Genomic DNA, 18,617 nt, shown 5'->3' with positions numbered 1-18,617 from the left:
TGTGTCGCTCAAGTTCCCATTCCACTTTGTATTATTCTAATATTTTTTGAATATTAGTTTCTTCCCTGTTGGTGGCAGTGAGGGGTAATGAAAGCCACCAAACACTTTGCATTCATCCCGATAGACACTGCAAAAAAAACAAAACAAAACATGGAACTGTTACATCAGTATAGTGAATATTAAAGCACCTCACACAAAAAGTAATGACTTTCAGTAGCTGCCGGGCTCTATACTGTTTATCTATCCAATTATTAAATAGTCTGTGATTGAAGGACAATGACTCCCTATCAATGGAGAGAAATATTGTAGTAACCGCAATACAAATTCAAGTTTTTGTCCCAGCAGTCACAGATACAAGTAATGCCCTCCACTAATCTCCCTGAGATAAATATCTCATAAATATTTCAAGCATGGCAGAGGGAGGGGGTGGTTTTGTGCGTTTTGACTCTCTCCTAAAGTAGTGTTTTCCCTCTGGAAAGCAGAGAGGATGACTTGGCTGTTTCCTCTCAATTTTGGAAGTCCCCATTTGTCATCCTAAGTCCACTCCCTCTGAAAGACAAAGCCCAGAGCGGACTGGAGAAAAGACTGAAATGATCACTTAGGCATAATTCAACACTTTCAAAGGGCCTGTAATTCATGATATATGTTGGAGTGTCTCCTTGACTCTAACTTCACCCACTGGGGATACCACACAAAATAAAACAAAAGACATTTAAGACACCCCCTCCTTATTGCTGTCACTTTCTAATCACCCTGTTCCCCATACATCTTCTTTGTGTGCTGTGCTGTTGTTTTGTGTCATTACCATCTGATGTCGTTTTGTTTTTTCCTCAGCGCTGTGTCTGAAGAAGTTGACCTGCAGTTTGAATCCACCCCTGGAAGATCATGCTGTCCCTCCTGCTGACCGCAATGCTGGCCGTGCAAGCTCTAGGTGGGTGTCGCCCCTGCACATGCCCTGCCATTAGATCCTAGTCAAAGCAGTGGAAAATGCTGCTGCCTGTTAAACAATACACCCTGCAGGGCCTATTAGTCTTCAGCCTTCAAAGGCTTCACTGGGCAAAACAGTTCAAATGAGGCTGCTCCCAAAAATAATGTGACCGAAGTTATAAACTCATCCTGTTTAAACTCATCCATCTGGACATGTTGACAAAGAACATTCTGCCTGAGGGAGTAAAAAGAGGTGTTTCGCTGTTATTCTTTACACTTTAATTTTTACCAGGTTACAACTCTGTGATATGGAAGCTTTTTTTTTTTTGTTGTTGTTGTTTTCGATTTTCCGAATAATTCAGCTTGTAACGTAGACTAGTTTCGATCTTTCCCAGACAGGTGAGGAGTAGGAGTAGAGAACTCTGGGCTAGGGCGAGGCCCTCGGTGAAAAGTGACAGAAGTGCAGTTTTCCTGCTGTGACTCAGGGAGTGCGCTGAAGAAGTCATCCTCTTTATATTTATAACACTGGGAAGCAGTCTGGTGGTTGATGTTGCAACTGAGGATTCATAACTCACGCACTCAAAAGTTTTACTTCGCTAGAAATGGTGCTCGAAGAAAAACTTGTGTCATCATAAAAAAGAAACAAATAGTCTGGGCTGGCTCTGATAACATCTCACGATGCGGTAAATAAAAGAAGGAAATTGAGCATGTCAGAAGAAGCATCGACAGTGTGTATATTTTAACACCGCCCTTTCCCCAGAAGGTTTTGGCCTGACACATAATGTAAATTCTCATAGTGGATGATACTTCTTTATATTAATGTATAACCAGAAGAAGAAGTTTGCTTTCATCTGCTCAAAGTGAAATGGTAAAACATAAGCTCTGCATACTTTGGCAAACCTACAAAGTTCTCCAAGAACTTTTATCATCCAAAACACATCATTTAAAAAGAGCTATTTTTGCCTTTTCTGCTCTCTGGTTGAGCTGACACGACCTCCTATCGGCCATCAGTGGCACATTTCAATCTTGACTCAGTGGACTTAAGTGTCTTCAGTGGTTCATTAGGGACCTATTCTCTCCCAGCACAAATGGGCCTGCGGCCTGCTCATTACTGGCTGTGTGGCATCCACTGCCTAACTTCCTCCTTTCACCGGGAGGGAAGAGGAGGAGGAGGTGTCAGGGACTGATGGAGCTCTTTAACTCACGGGTAATGGTCTATTGTAGCTCAGACAATGATTCAGTTTCTTTCTGCTAACTGGAGCACTAAGTGAATTAGTTGGAGTCTAGTTTGATGCTATATTCTGCACATGTTAAATTATATGATGATACAAAAACACGGCATGCTCTGCAGAGTTCATTTAGTTTTGTGTTAATGTTAGTAACCTCAACTGGGGCGCCAGCTCGGAAGGTTGTTTGAGTGTACAAACACTGGACAAAAAATGAATGCACAGCGTTTCTATTTTCTTCTGCCAGAAAAAGACAGCAGTAATTATCTGGGTAACTAATTAAAGGCCAGCCTGATTGCCTTTTATTTATAAACAGCCATATTTGGTTTTTATTAGCCGCACAAGCGCTGAAACTACAGAAGTGTGTAGCAGTATGGGCTGCTGTGTGTGGGTGTGCATGCTCGTGGTCATGTCTGTGTTGATATGATCCAAGGTCTCTTAGGTCTCCAGGTCCCTCGTTGGGATTACTCGGTGTAATCTTCCTTGTATTCAGCAGGGTCATTGCTCGATAACTCCAGCAAGTGCCCGTATCAGTAGAGACGATTACACTCTGTGGTCTCTGCCAAAACGCTTTCTGTTGTGAGCGCACTATTTGTTGGAGAAAAACACAAGGACAGCACATGACAACACTGTCATCCTGTCGCAGTAACATTGTGTCTGTAGCTCTGAGCCGTAAACTGAGTCAGATGATGGATTATGCTCAGGGAAACCTCTCCCTGATGTTACACATCCAGCACTGCACAGCTGTTGTGTTACTGTAGCCATGAAGGTGCTTGTCTACTAAGGGGACGTTGCTTTTGTGTTGAGGTACGCTATTGAGAGTGTGTAAATTTTCCACTCCAACCCACCGTGGTTTTGCTCTTTGACCCTGCTGGCTGGTTATAATAACTTAGGTTTATTCTTGTCGTGCTCATTATAAACTTCAGTGGGTGCAAAATGCATAAAGTATCAGCACACATACAGTAATGACTGAGCCACAACGGCGGCTGAGTACAGTAACATCCTCGGCTCGCTCCAGCACAGTATACAGCAGTGTCAGCCGGTGGCAGAGCTAACGGGAGGCTGTCTAGCTAATTGCTTGTTGTTGTCAAACTCTCTGTTCAGTTAGCATAGCCACCGGACTGCCAGAGCTCGCCGTGTGCACCTCTGAGCACCCAAACAATGAAAGAGGATTGTATTCATTTTAATCCAGAAATGGAAAGCTGGCCTGATTTCACTGTCAGTGATGGGAGCTGTAAGGTAATTCAAAATAATTAGCATAATTGGATAGATTGCATCTGGTTTAGTAGTCCACGGGCACACGTTATGGCCAGGCCCCGGAGCGTGAAAATAGCCTGCTCGTGCCTGCATCTCTGGTGTACTTTTTAAAGGTCTGCTAACTATGAATGCCCTCTTCCTGTCCCCCTTTTCTTTTCACACCAATTGATTCTGCAGTGAGGGGACACTTTAGCCTGTGCAGAAATTCAATTTAGGGTTATTACCCCGTATCAGTGATGTTCTTGCTAATTTGATTGTGTCCAGTGAAGTATCCTTTTAAAAACAATCGAGGACAGGCTCAACAAAGATTGGTTTTGCTGCAATGCATACATAATGACCGGTCTCTGTTGGCTTGCCTCTGCCTCACTATTTCCCAGTTCTTCTTTTCTCACAGTGTGCTCATTGAAACAGAGCGTATTACCCAACAAGCACCTCATGATTATTTCAACAAGTCCTAAAAAGGCTGCCTTGTGGGATTGCTAAAAAATTGATATGGGTAATATGCCGAGATAGCAGTTCTGGAGGGGAAGTGGGGCCCGGAGCCATGTGTTGGTCTGCTGTGTGTCTAGTGGGCTGTGATGAATGGGTTGAACGGATGCTGATCTGTGCTTGGAAAGCATCGCAGCTACTGAGTTGCTGAGGAAGCAGCGCAGCAGCTGACGCAGGGAGACACCTACCTCCAGGGTGATGCTTCGTGACATGGTGTGGGTGATGACAGACACAGTGACTCTGTCGTTTAGACGACGCTCGGCCGGTAACACACGGACACCTGCTTCACCTTTCGCCCTCTTGTTTCTTGAAAAGTTTGGTATCGACGAAGACTTGAGCCGATTCCTCAATTGAATTTTCTGAGGCAAGAGATGTAAAACGCCTTCCTGATCAGAGAAATCTGGAAAGGCCTGATGTAATCTGGATCTCATATAGTCTGTCATTAGCAAAAATCACTGCTCAAATCAGATCTGACCCTGTAATCCTCTTTTTACCTTGAGGTACTCCTTTGTCCATCTTCCCCCCTCCTCACTTTTCCATCCCGCTCATCAAAAGCTCTCTGTCGCTCAGACTGGAAAGCCCGAGGCTTGCCCTTATCTGCTCACTGTTCTTCAGCCAGCGCTATTATCTGACTGCCGGAGCCTATTAACAGGTTATTGACAGGATATGAGATGGCATACATCTCTGAAGGGAGCAAGACAGGCGGAGCAGTCATAGGGAGCAGAAAATAAAGGAGAAAAAGGAAAATGGCATACTACGAGGCTCATCTTGATTTATGACATTGCTGAAAATAAGCAAGTCAGAGTCCTTGTCTTCCCTATCTGCCATCACCTGTATCTCTCCCTGAGCGAGGGCACTCCTACTCCATGATGAGTTCCTGGAACAAAAATGGGAAAGGAAGAGATTATGTTCAGAGCTTAATGTTGAAAGTGACCCCTTTACATTGCAGATAGCTTTAAGTCACACTTAATCTCATCCATATTGTGGCTCTTTCACTAAGAGGGCATTTGAAAAAAAAACTGCTCAAGACAAGCACTCTTTTCAGTTTGCTGATTTCCACCCAAATCATGCTTACTATGCACGCCCTCTCATTGCTCCCTTAATGTTTTCCAGATGCTATTTTTTTTTTCTCCAAATGGAAGCATTATGGGCATCTACATCTGCCTGTGACAGCATGAAATCAAAAGCTAGTTTTCCCCTCAGACTTAAACAGGGATTGGTTATATCATAAGAATAATCGGTATGAAAGGGCTCACAGATCCTTTGAGAAGAACCCTTTGAAGTTCAGGTACTGCAAAATTGTCCAGAATGAAAATGTGTTGAGCTGCACATCAACAGCGGGGGGCAGTGTTGTAAAAGCATATTTCTCCTGCTTTGTCTTCTTGTTCAACCAAACCTGCTGTCATTGCGGTCTGTTGGTATTGCACCTGTTTACTTTGCTATGTCAATATTGCCTCTACAATTTGTCCTCCAGTGCTGGTGCGTGATTTTCCTCGTACGTATGAAATCACACCAGTGATTTGTTCTGTGTCACATTTCGCAGTATGGCCTCAGACATAACCTTTAAATGTGTATACATAGTGTTTTTAATGAAATGATCCACTAGCAGTGGCGATAGCTCCACTCAAATGCTGAATTATTTCCTCTATAAGACAGGGAGGTTTGTGTAGAACTCTATGGAGTCAAGCTGGAGTGAAGCTGTGTTGTCTAATGAGGTGGAAGGCCTTCTCATTGAATTGCATGTGACATGCGTGTGCGTGTGCTAGTGGGCAGTGACAGAACATGTGAACAGATCTTATGTCAGTGAAACGTGAATATAATCTTTGCAGATATTTGTAGAGCGTGAAAACTTGAAACAGCCACGTGTGTTTTGCTCCGGTGCGTGTCTGTGCGTCTGTTCGCCGGACTAAAACCAGGGGTCTTCGACTCCTGTCTACCCGCGCTGTGTACACGTGTGTGTTTGTGTGCGGATGACTGCTGCTGGTCATGCTGATGGGAACCTATCTGCTCCCGAGCAGCTTTGTAACTGCGCCTCCATTGTAGTGTCAGTGTACCTCGTGTCCAATTCTTCAGACAGAGTGTTGCTGTGGAGCTGTCAGGAGTCATGCAGGTGTGGAATATCAATGTGTTCTTTGGCCTTTGGGTGTCTGTTTCTGTATGAAGTGTGTGTGTGTGTGTGTGTGTGTGTGTGTGTGTGTGTGTGTGTGTGTGTGTGTGTGTGTGTGTGTGTGTGTGTGGTGGACTGAATATCGCTTGAGTTTTGTTTAGTTTTTTTATTTACACCAATAAAACTAAAACAGCTTTTTGACACTGTACTCTTACTTATATGATTATGCTTTTACCTGCATGCATGTGTGTGTATGTATGTATATGTGTGTGTGTGTGTGTGTATATATATATATATATATATATATATATATATATATATACACACACACACACACACTAATGGATTGATCAACAGTTTGATAGAACTCAATAGCACTGGAGCATGCTGTGGCTCAGTGTGTGTGGATATAAAGTATGGATGATTAAAAGAATGATGTTAGACAAAGTTGAGATTTCACACTTTTTTTTTTTGTCAAGTTCTCTCGATTTAAATTGGTCTAATTAGAGTATCAAACTCTTTCGTCTTCGCAGGAGCAAAATGTGTTGGCACAAATTTTGATTTAATTTAATGGATTTTTCATAGTAGGGGAAAAAAAAAAACTGTGACTATTAAAACTTTTTGCAGCTAAACTCCACTTGGTCTCCTCTCCATCGGTATTGTCTGTATGTTCCGGTCTGATTTTTACCAAAACCCTGCCCAAAAAAAGTGTCCAATCTCCATCTCACTGCCAGCCGGTTGTATTCCAGAGATAGATAAATGGTAGGGAATTTAGAGATAATAGAAATAACACCTGCTCTCTTATTCAACATATTTCAACAGTTGTTGATATCTGTGTCTACTGAGATTTGCAAGTGTGATTATAATACACACATAAAAAGCTAAAAATATATATAAAATATATGATAGAAGTATCCCCTGACAGCCGCCGGCCGAGACCTATTTTCACTTCTCTAACACTCAGAAACAGTGTGTTCTTGCACATGCCCATGTCCATGCCACTCACTTTTGGAGGCTGGAGGATAAGACGTTAGAGGGGAAAAAAATAAAATAAAATAAAAAAAAAGATCTCCGTAAAATTAGGAAATAGGATGAAGCTTTCTGCACAGGCTGCTGGGTCACACATTTGCCTGCATGCAGTTTACATTTGTGAGTGAGTGAGTGGGTGAGTGACAGAAAGCAGAAGCAGTCACCATTCCACACTTGCTTTTGGTTTTTAAGTGTTATTTACAAAATAGCAAATTGCGGCAGCATCAGCAGAATTTAGTTTGTGACTTTGTGGTCTATAAATTCTGCTTTTAGTTTTCTGTATCACATGTAATGGACTCATATGAGTCTCCGTTTGCTTATTATTATTATTATTGCTGACATTTTTCTTTGTTGTGTCCTCACACCACATGCATGGTAAAGTCAACTTTAAGTCTGATGGATACTTTTGCCCATTTAACAGCGCTGTGTAGCTGCCAGAAGCCCAAGATATGGCACAGCATATATCATTTATACGGAACAATAAGAAAAGAAAATCTAAAATGCGATTTATTTAATGGGCGTTTCGTTTGAAATAGTCTGAAAATATAAATGTGATAGCAAATGTAGACCCCATATGTGCACATTTTCCTCCTCAGTGATATCTGTATTCCACAATTTCAGTCCCCTGCTATTTCATTTAAATGAAATTTAAACACTTCACGTTCTTTATTACTATTATTGTTATTGCACCTTTTGTTTTTATGCCTCAAAGACCTGCTGTAGGTCATAACTGAAGCTAAGGACAAACTGTGCCTTGCTTTAGGTACAGTAGTGACCACAGACATCCAGAGCACACTAACCAGGCGATGCTGCAGAGTGCTTGTTGTTAGTATACCGACACACTGAATATCTGAAGTGCATTATTCTAATAAGTCATCTGTGCAAAAAATATTTGTAAACTGAAAAAGACTGATTTTGGGTGTGTGCTTCAAAATGGTCACGTTTGATTGTAAGAGACCCAAGAAGAGCTATTCTATTTTCTATATTACATTTGAGTTTGATTAAAACCAACACAGCTGAACATCGCGGTCAGATGTAGCTGACTGGTGAGGTCTACGACTTACAGTGCACTCAGCTGACTTTCTGCACATGCTGTAAGTGATGTGGATACGTGCATGCATGCTCACCTATCTGTATTTGCCAGAGGGGATAAGACGTCAGTGGATTTTATTTACCAGCGCCGTCACTCATCACCATGCGTGTGCCCCCCCTATAAAAGCTATGATCCTCCTATTTGCTGTCTCCTCGCATCCCACGCCGTCTCTCAGTCTCACACTCATCCTCCGTGCTCACCTCATGTGCCTAGCGAGCATCAATTCACTTGTACCCTCTGTTTTCCAAAAGCACGGGCTATAAGCAAATCCAGCAGCACCAATGCATTGCAAACGCGAGGAAAGCGGGACAGAAGGAGGTGTTGATAGTGACAAGGTGGCAGTAGTCTTGAAAGTAGAGTGGAGAGCAGTATGAAGATCACTTGCAGCCTTTTCTAGCCAGCCCCGTGCCTCGCTGCGAAGCGGGGGCCCGTTGCCAACGCTCGCAAAGACTGTAATGAGTTTATTTCATGTCGGCTGTGAAAGTGCCCGTCTCTGTCTCGCAGGCACTCAACAGAGCTGAGGCCCATAAACACAAAGTGCGATGTGTAAATCCCCACAGCCTGACGTCTCCCAGCCTGCCCTCTATGTCTTCTCAGCACCTCTTTATCGAGAGGGAGAAGGGGGAGGCCACTTCCAGACTGGCCCCTCGAGAGGACAGCGCTGGCACACGGCACAGCCCTGCCCTCTCGCCAAAGACCATGTTTGTTCTAATCTTCCACCTCCCTCCTTTGGAGAACACAGAGCAGATCTGGGGAGAGACGATCAAACTGGCAGCTACTGTACAAAATGTGCTGTTTGTTGTAAGCAACACCAGATAAAAAAACAACTAAGTGTGCAGTGATGTGCTTTGGCATGTGGGATTTCACCTCTGACATATGAGGACATCAGATGTGCATTTTCCGTGATGTCAGACGGTTGGCCTGGCTTGCCCTCTTCTCCTGCCCAGTTCCCTCCCCGCTATCCAACACTCCCCACGTGTCCTCTCTCGAAGAGCAGGCCGGCGCCTGTGCACAGGATCTCTGTGTAGAGCGGCATCCTCACAGGGCCTCAGCAGAAGAGGTGGGTCACTGCAGTGAGTTAGAATGAGAAGTAGAATGAGAAATCTGTGTCTCCTCTTTGGCATGGCTTTGGTCCGTGTTTAGGGATTAGTGTCCACCATTGCCTCTTCCTTGGCTTGTTTCCGGATATTGTCTTTAAGCATGAGCCCAGCACTGGCCTATCTTCCTCTCTCTTGTTTCCTTCTTCCCCATCCCCCTTCCTGTACGAACTCAGCGGTGTGAGTCATCCCAGGCTGCTCAGGGAGTGATTTAATTGCTCTCTCTCCTCCTCCTTCAACATGCACAGTCTCGGAGAGGGCTGCCACTGACCCTCCACTCCTTCAAAAACCAACATCGACTCATTCATTACCTCAAAGGTTTGACCACATCCAAAGACGACCAAAATACACAGCCCAGAAAGGCGCCTTCTTATTTCCTTATCCTCGCTGATGGTGGCACAATGCAGGCTTCCTTTGCCGTTCATTACCCTGGTGACTCTTTGGCACGCTGTTGCTGTGTTGGTTGAATGTGGGAAGAATGTGATCTGGTAGAAAACCCCCACAACAGCAGCACAGCGTCTATAATCACAGTGATCACAGCATTGTGGTGTGCCGGGCACTTTGTTGGTATGAGATTGTGCTTTTCCTCCAGAGCAGAATTGGTAATGCCAGCCAACGAACCTGTCAGGAGTTTCCTTTCCATATCTCTGTATTTCTTACAACGGTGGAACGGGAAGACATTTTTATTTTAACATCTATTTGACCCTTTAATTGTTTTAACTGTAGATGAATTAGGCGTTTGTATCGTGAGAAGTCAACTGTTTTTACCAAATCACTCAGGAAATCTGTGTATGAGCAACTCAGGCAGCCACATTTAGAGTAGTATGTTGTACACTGGCATCAATCAGGGAATTTTTCTCTCATTGCTCTGTACTTGTGAGCAGAGGCAGTAGGTGGCACTGTTCCTACAGACGAGCAGGTCAGTGGGGGTGTGTTGTGAGGGAGTACCTCGCTGGGATTGGCTGAATATGATTGGAAAATAGGTCTACCTCAACTTAGCAATGCTCGTCCATACATGAACCCCTCTGCATGAAAGACATGTTTGTTGTTAGTGGGGAAAGTGGTTATTGCACCTCTGCATCTCCTCCTGCATGTCGCATCTCCTTTGTAACACTGTGACGCTGCATTGATGTTGGCTGTGTGATGGACGGAGGAAGCTAAAATGCCACTGCGATTATAACAATTAGAGAGGCTGAGCATAATGTGGAGTGTTTTGCTCCAGGGGTCGAGTGGCTCCCCCCTCCCCATGATGCCGATGAGTGTCTCCGAGTTGTATAACAGCAGACAGGGATCAATGGAGAATGCTGACTCCTGAGAATACTATGGATGTACTCTGCACTGTCTGAGATGGCCACTAATCCAGAACGATTATGCAGTGCACTCTTTGCTCTTGGCCTAGTCCAGACAAACAATACACACCGACACAGAACACACTGAAGAGTTTCTCTGGATCCCCCCCCCCCCCCCCCCCCCAATGTGAGATTTTTTAGCTTCAACTAACGATTTAGCTAAAGCTGTACAGATGTTGTTGTTTCCATCTCTGTTTCAGTGCACTGAGCCATCGCCAGGAGGCAAAGCCTATAGGAACACAAACATAGTCCTCATACTTACGTCCAGATCCTTCCTCTGCCTCCCTGTTGCTGCATGCTACCATGCTGCACACACAAAGTGGATGTTTCTGTAGCAGTAAAACATGTAATTCGAAACGCTGCATTGATTTTTTTTTTTTTTTTTCTTCCTCTTTTCTTAAATTTTGAATAGGTGTATGTCTGTCAGGTTGCCGTGATTCAGTGAATACTGTGTGTTTACCAAAAACAAAAGCCAAAAGGTTTTTCCTGATAATGCGTAGAGCCTATTTTGGACTACCAAGCCAACAAGTGGATGAGTTTTGACATAGAATAGATTGACACAGCATAGGCCTAGCTTATCTGTGCTTATTGTGCAAAGAATTTTTTCACGAACATCTCCCTCCTCTTGTATTTTAGCTGTGATGGAAGTGCAAGTCCCGGAGCAGCCAATGGTGGCGCTGCATGGCAGAGATGCCATACTCAACTGCTCCTTCAGCCACGCCAGTTCCTTCAATCTGTCCGATCTGAGCGTCTTCTGGCAGCTGACGGACACCAAACGCAGTGTGCACGGGTACAGTGAGGGACACGACCAGCTGACGGACCAGGCCGAGAGCTTCGCCAACCGTACCAGCCTGTTCCCCGCCCAGCTGGGCCTTGGCAACGCCTCTCTCCTGCTGAGGAGGGTGGGGGTGGCTGATGAAGGCAGTTACACCTGCTTCGTCAGGGTGCAAGACTACGGCAGTGCTGCTCTAATGCTGCAGGTGGCCGGTGAGTCAAGCTTTGACGTCCATGACAAACAGATGAACACATGGGGACATAATAAATTAGTAATAAATAAAACCTTATTTTCAGCCATTAAAGTAGGTATTTTTCCAATTTAAATACTGCACTCTCATTAAGCTGGTTGTTTTTCAGGCACAGACATAAAGAGAGTTAAAATTTTTAAAGCAGAAAGACTGAAGCATCCTGACTTGTAGACTTTATTATGACAGAGACTCCGAAACTCCTGAGTCCTTCATTCTCCACAATGCAGCTTAATAGCATATTTTGTTGGGCTTTTTTTGAGTCAGATAAATGCCCGCTTTTCAAAGTCCCTGCCCCCAGTTTGTAACTGCTTTGTGCAACTGTTTTCCCAGGCTGAATAGTACTATTAAGGATCGGTGAATTTGTCTGCCCCTGTAAAGTTGTTGTATTGTCTTTTTCCCTTCCCAAGTCAGAGTGCAAGATTATTTTAATATAAAATGTTTCCAATAGCTAAACAACTGAAAAATAAATGGTGCTTTAATGAGTCACACTATCCAGTGTGTTCAGTGTGATGACAAGATGATGAACACATACTGAATTGATTGTGTTGAAAATAATTAAACCCCAGTGCCTCCATGCATGTTTACACACAACACACAGCACACAACAAAATGTATTGTATATTTGATCATGTAGATTGTGATTTGTTTCCTCTCACAAGACGTAAACAGGTTTGCCACAGCTGCTGAGCTGTGTTTCTGGTCAGAAGCACTGATTGTGGTCTCTGCCATGGTCAATATCTTCTGGCTTTGATTATTAGCTGTTGTTACGGCCAATCAGCCATCACTAACATCTTCTCTGCTGTGTGACTCTATTGCCCACCTTCACAGCTGAGGGCGCTTTATTTATTTATAATGATACTGTGTGCTTTTCTTTCCTTCTTATATTTCTGAATGTTGTGAGATTGCTTCTGCGTACTCCGAGGATAGACGTGCATTAGGCAGAGTTAATGAGTAACTTCTTTTTTTTTTTTTTTTTTTTCTCGCTCTCTTCCTGGCCTGAGAGGAAAAACAAGATCTCCAACAGTGACAAATTTACTTAGTTTTATGCATTAGATCCATAGATGTCCTATTTTTAGTCAGCATTTACACTTATCATTTTAGGCTTCCCTCATGCTGGGCTGGAGGAAAATGAAAGGAGCCCTCGAGGGAAATCTGCCTGTCAGTCAAACGGACAGCTGGGAAACTTACTTTGTGCCACGTTAAATCTGCCTTTGTGTTAGGAATCCACAAAAAAAAAAAAAGCTCAGACAAACTTATTTCATCTCACCCTCAGCTCCACGCTATTGTTTGGTGTTTGCTGTGATTCATTCTGGGAATATAACAGCCTCTTTCTTCACCACCTCTGCACTCGTGTTCGTGCTCCAGGGATCGGGGAAACGTGATGTTGTCGGCCCTGGCTGACAATTCACGGCTCACCTCCACTCGTCTACGCTCTTCTCTCTGCCATAGGCTGAGTCGTCCCAAATCTTTGAGCTTGCCAGTTCTCTCCCAGGCCTACCCACCTCCACTTCCTGGCTGGCACCCTATTTCATTTCTGGGAGTGGCTCAGTGTTTCAGCTCTCTTGAGAGAGCGGCGTTAGAGTGTAGGGGCAAAGCATCAGGATGGGCCACAGATGCTGCTTGTGTCTGTGCAATCGTAAGCTTTGTGTTATGCTAAGCTCCCTAAACATAATTAAGAATTTAACAAGAATCATGTCAAACAGTTCCCAGGGTGACTCTTGCTGCTGAGAATCTTGCTAAAATCAGTATCCTCTGTCTCCTTTCCTCCTCCCTCCCCTCCTGAATCCTCACCTGCCCTCTGTACTTCTTTCTGTGTACAAATCCTCCATCTATCAGCCCCCTACTCCAAGCCTGTGGTGACTTTGGAGCCCGAATCCAACCTACGACCAGGTGATGAGGTGGCCCTGACTTGCCTGGCCTACGGTGGTTTTCCTGAGGCCATCGTGATATGGCAGGATGGAGGAGGGCGCAACCTGACAGACAATATCACCATGTCATTGGTGGCCAACGAGGAAGGGCTGTTCACAATGACCAGCATGCTGAGAGTCGTGCTCGAGCCCAACAGCACCTACAGCTGCCGGCTGATCAACCAACTGCTGGGCGAGGAGGGCTACGCCTCTGTCACCATCACAGGTGGGTGTGGGTCTCCATCTCCGTTTATAAATAGCTTCTAGGTCTTTAAGTCAATGTTGTCACCTTCATTCTTGTGCAAACTAAACAAACTAATATTCACTGGCTTCTCGCAGTGTTTGAATGTCACCAATGCATACCGATCTTCTTTTCAGTCATGCCTACGCCGAGGTTCTCATTAAAGGCCTGAATGCTTGCATTAATCAATCTGTCATTTGAATTTTATGCCATAAAGAGCCAACTTTTTTCTTTGTTTTTCAGAGTCTCTTTGTTTTCTGCATGTAGTACGAGTTCAGCTCCAAAGAAATGAATGGGATATAATCAAATGCCCAATTAAGGTCCAATAAGCATAACTCGTCAGTTCTTGTGCATCATTAAATGAGATCAGTGGGTGATTATTTCTCAAAGGATAGTCAAACAGCTATTCATCACATATTTTCAAAGGTAATACAATTATAAGAGCCGTCTCCTTGTGGCTGTCTGCGATAAATGTTTATATGTTTGCCTTTCTCTGATTATTTGATGCAGTCTTTAGCTGTGTGTGACAGTACCAATATAACAGGTCTAATGATTTCCTCAACCAAGCCACCGTCCATGTCCCACCCGGCCCTGCTGGTGTACTGTATGTGTTAAGTGCAAGGAGAGTGGCGTGTAAGGTGGGCCAAGGCTGGGTCTCTAATGGGAGCAGCACTGTGTAAAATGGCTCATAAATAAGTAGAGGTGGCCCAAGTCTGCTCTCCGAGCTGGAGCTGGTGCTGGAGCTGGGGCTGTTGAGGCCGAGGTCGAGGCAGAGGTCAGGGAGTGCTGCTCCACTGGGCTGGGAAATGACTGTGCTGTCTGGAAACAGGATGGCCGATTGGCAGGGCTGGCTTGCTGGACAGCTGAGGGAGGGTGGCCTTTATAACGGTTTGGTTTGCCACTTTCAAAACAGCACAGATAACCGGTCAGACGGACCATTGGGGGAGTGGAAAGGTAATAAACTCATGGTGAGAATGAAATACGACTGTGAGGTAACTGTTAAAATAGTCTGAGGCTCCTACAACCCTTCAGGCTTTGCTGGATTGATGCACCACTCCAGGTTTGGTTGAAACAGATGTGCTAATTTTATTGTCTTTTATGAAATTCTTTTGTCATCTGTATCTCCCCTTCAACGAAAAAGAGACTTATTTTGGAAAAACTAAAGTCATTGACTCACACTGCCACAGCTTTTTTTTTTTTTTCAGTACCATATATTTGCAGCCAGACCTTTTAACGCTACAGGTCAGTTCCCTGATGTGAATGTGAACATTTTCAGATTGACGAAGGAGCGCTGTTGTTCCTCAATTGCACTACGGTAAGCTCAGAAAAAGAGAGACCCCAAAAGAAACGAATCCACAAATAAAACGGAGGAAACCCTTAATTAAAATGTTGGCGATTGTGATTTTCAGCGACTGAAGAGTAATTTCACACTGGGGGCACAAGCACAGCTTGATGATGGTCCAAGTTGTTGGTAAACACTCAGAAGATTTACAGTATTTTGTCTGCTGCGATACAAGGAGGCTTGTTTGAAATGAAAATGTATTTGCATTTGTTTACAACAGCTGGTGTGTGCTTAACAGCTTCTGTAATTAATTTTGACCTAACAGAACTCTTCTGCTAGAAGTGTGTGTGGAGTGTGCTGAGCTGGAGTTGATATAGCGAACACACTCTTGCTTGCTTATACACACCACACACCAAACTCAGGCGATGGAGAATCCTATTATAAAAATGGTTGAAATCTGTTTAAAATTCTAAATGGACTACGAGAGAGAGGGGGGGGAGCACAGTAAGAAATAGGAGAGTAAGTAAAGAGAAAGAGAGCTTTGGGGGGGGGGGGGATTACGGAGTGAACATGTTAAAATTTCACACTCTCCCCAATCTCTGATTGAAAAATTACAATAGTAATATAAATCTCCCCCAGGCAGAAACGGAGTTTGACAAGGTTAATTTTGAGAAAATGAACCCTTTACCCACACTGAGTGGAGCACCATGTGGGCCGGCATGAGCTGCACTTTGAGACTGTTAAGTCATCTATGTTAATCTTACCTATTTTCTAGTCAGCATCAATTTACAGACGGCACAATCGGATCATTGTCTGGCCTCTCACAGACGCTTATTTTTGTAAACACTCACCCTGCAGACTGCTGGTCAGTTTTTCAGCCGAGCCATGGAACAGGCGGTGTTTTTGTGTTGCTGGGATATTGATAGATTTTGCAGACTGCAGCAAGGCTTAGTTGCAGGGAGACCCACAGGAACAGCTGGTATTAATGAACAGCTGAATGATGGAAAGGAGCAGCTTCAGTCCTCAAATGAACTGTGGCCTGTCTGCTTGCCTGGCCGGCGTTCTTGTGTACCAGCCCACTTCCTCCTCTGCCTGTCTCACACTCCCAGCCGATTCCGGCTACTTTGTTCTCCTCAAAAAGAATAATGTTTTTGCAGTTTTGGGGATCAAGAGTCTGTATCCTATCATTTTTACTGATCCTTTTCTGAATGTGAGGCTTTAGCTATGTATCCCATCTACTGGAGCTGCGTGATTGCAGTGTGTTCTCTGATGGCTGGGTTTCAGGGCATGTCACTGAACACCCCCTCCCAGCACCACCCCCACTCCGTCTGCTTGCTCTCTCAATGAGGATGCTGCCATTTCCCCGGCATCACTCTGCTGGCACAGCATTTACAGTGAACAGTGTGTGGATGGAGATAGATAGAGAGGGAGAGAGGAGGAGATAGAGAGATGAGGCGGGAAGATAGAGAGGGGGAATGGGGGAGACAGGGTTAGGAGGGGTGAGAAGTAGATGACAGGAAGCAAGATGGAGACGAAAATGTTTGCTGAGCTCAGAGTTGTGGCACTATGGCCTGACAGGCAGGAGATGAACTCGCTGACAGAGAGGGAGATCACCCCACGTGGTGCAGAAAACTTTCTGCTGAATTTTACTATTTAGCTGGCAGCTCTGGCTTTCCCTGGGCAGCACAGCAGTGCAAAAGTTAGCCCTGGTGCTTCGCACTAAGAGGATCCCGGATTTGGGACTCATGGGGTTGGCATGATTTCCCTGTGTGTGTGTGTGTGTGTGTGTGTGTTTGCAGTAGAGGCTATTCCGCTGATATACAAATGGATAAAAGATTTAGAGTCAGGCTGCAGTTTTGCCGTTTACTCGTTATACATGGCTTTATTTTTTTTAGCCCCACCACCACAAGACTGAAGACGAAATAAGATATTGGACAAATTGAATTAAAAACCGTCGAATCTCTCTTTTATTTATTGCACCCTTCTTAAATGTCGGAACATGAATCCATGTAATCTTACGAGCAACAGTTTGGTCAGACAATCTGATATATTATGTAGCTAATAAAGCCACCAGCCAAAAGCAGAGCTGAGGAGCTGCTCCAATAATCTTCTTTTGAACACCACTCCCAAATTTTTATATTTATTCGATTTTTCACACTTAACAAAGCCTGTAAACAGACTTTAATGTGCTAAATCAATGTAGCTTGCTTTTAATATTGGATGTTATTTGTTCATGACTACTTTGGATGAAAGTGCAATGACTGGCAAGTGTGTGCTTCACAGCATGAAGCCATTTTCAGCATTTCCAATCATGGGGGGGGGGAATCATGTGGGATTATTTTGGAGCTAAACAAAGCAATCTGTCTTCGTGTCTTTACAAATATACACTGCCAGCAAAGGATTCCAACACTATCAATAGCAAATACACCATCCTGCTAAGGAGGCAATGCTATGACAGAGAGCAGCTCAGCCAATTTTATTCTGCAGGTTACTTCTTGCTTTTAGGCGGTATGGCCGATTAGATTTTCTGGGCATATTTCAATTTTTTTCTCAGAATAAACATCACTGTGTCCTTTCATAGTTAAATGCAGGTTAGTTGTAGTTGTGAAGAGTGTAGTTGTTTTTTGTTTTTTTTTTTTTTACCAACTGTTATCAATGTACTGTTAGCAGGGAACTTCATGTAAGGCAGGAATGCACATTATTCCATATTTATTTCCTTCTGCAGAAATACGATAAGTAAACTGTACTTTTCACTCATGTCTCCGAGACCACATTCGCACATATCGCCTGTTTCCACAGTGTACAGTCAGATCCGTCCAGTTTCCCTGGGACACTACAGAGACTCTTTTCTTTGGCGAGTTGTTCTCCTCTCAGTATAATACTGTTTTTGTGGGACATATTTCCCAAAGGAGAACATTTGTTATTAGATGATTTGGAAGCACAGGCATGCTAAGCCAACCTTCACTGGCTGAATCAAGGTTAAAAAACATCTTTAATTGGAATATAAACATTGGCCTTTATCCTGAAGATGAAATCTAACACAGGTGTGAATGGTGGGTGTTCTGTGTGAGAGCATCCAGCTATTCATTGCAAAGTTCTTTTTATCTTCATTAGACATGTGCAAGTTTGTTTCTTGCGCCCTTTTACTTGACTGTATTATGATGTCCTCAGTGTTGATCCTGAAAGTATATTGGCATCCAAATAGTTCCCTGAAGTGCTTACCTTAGCCACAAAGAGCTCATTCCAAAATAGTTTCTAAGACGTCTCCTCTGAACAAGGTCTCACACTTTTGATTTCATTGTGTCTTCATCAGAATCTCTGAAACTATTGTGTTGCAGTTTAAAAGTGTTTTGTGTCTTAAATCAGACAAAGTATTTCTGAGCAAGTGTTGCCAAAGGGCCAAACAGAAAAAATGCAGAGTGGTGGATTCAAAGGTCCTCTCATTAGAGCAACTGTTTCACTGTGGTGAAATTACAGCAATTATGAAATCTCTCACAAGCGTGTTTTTTTTTCGCCTCTGTCTGGTGGGATCCTCTATCAAAAGCTCGGTCAATCAACTTTGGGGTAATATGTTGTCCAAAACCATGT

General features: G+C 43.9%; 1 protein-coding gene across 1 annotated transcript in view; it reads left to right on the top strand.

The window, feature by feature from the left end:
• Positions 1-18,617, top strand: part of cd276 (CD276 molecule) — a 55,826-nt gene that overhangs the window by 4,537 nt on the left and 32,672 nt on the right. The window contains exons 2-4 of the mRNA XM_029498456.1: positions 835-931; positions 11,211-11,561; positions 13,436-13,732. Coding sequence (XP_029354316.1) covers positions 886-931; positions 11,211-11,561; positions 13,436-13,732 — 694 coding nt within the window. The 5' untranslated portion in view covers positions 835-885. The remainder of the gene's footprint in view (positions 1-834; positions 932-11,210; positions 11,562-13,435; positions 13,733-18,617) is intronic.

Source organism: Echeneis naucrates, chromosome 3, assembly GCF_900963305.1.
Source record: "Echeneis naucrates chromosome 3, fEcheNa1.1, whole genome shotgun sequence".
In the NCBI taxonomy this organism is placed as follows: Eukaryota; Metazoa; Chordata; class Actinopteri; order Carangiformes; family Echeneidae; genus Echeneis; species Echeneis naucrates.
Note: the sequence above shows the minus strand (reverse complement) of the source record. Positions and strands in the feature narration are given on the sequence as shown.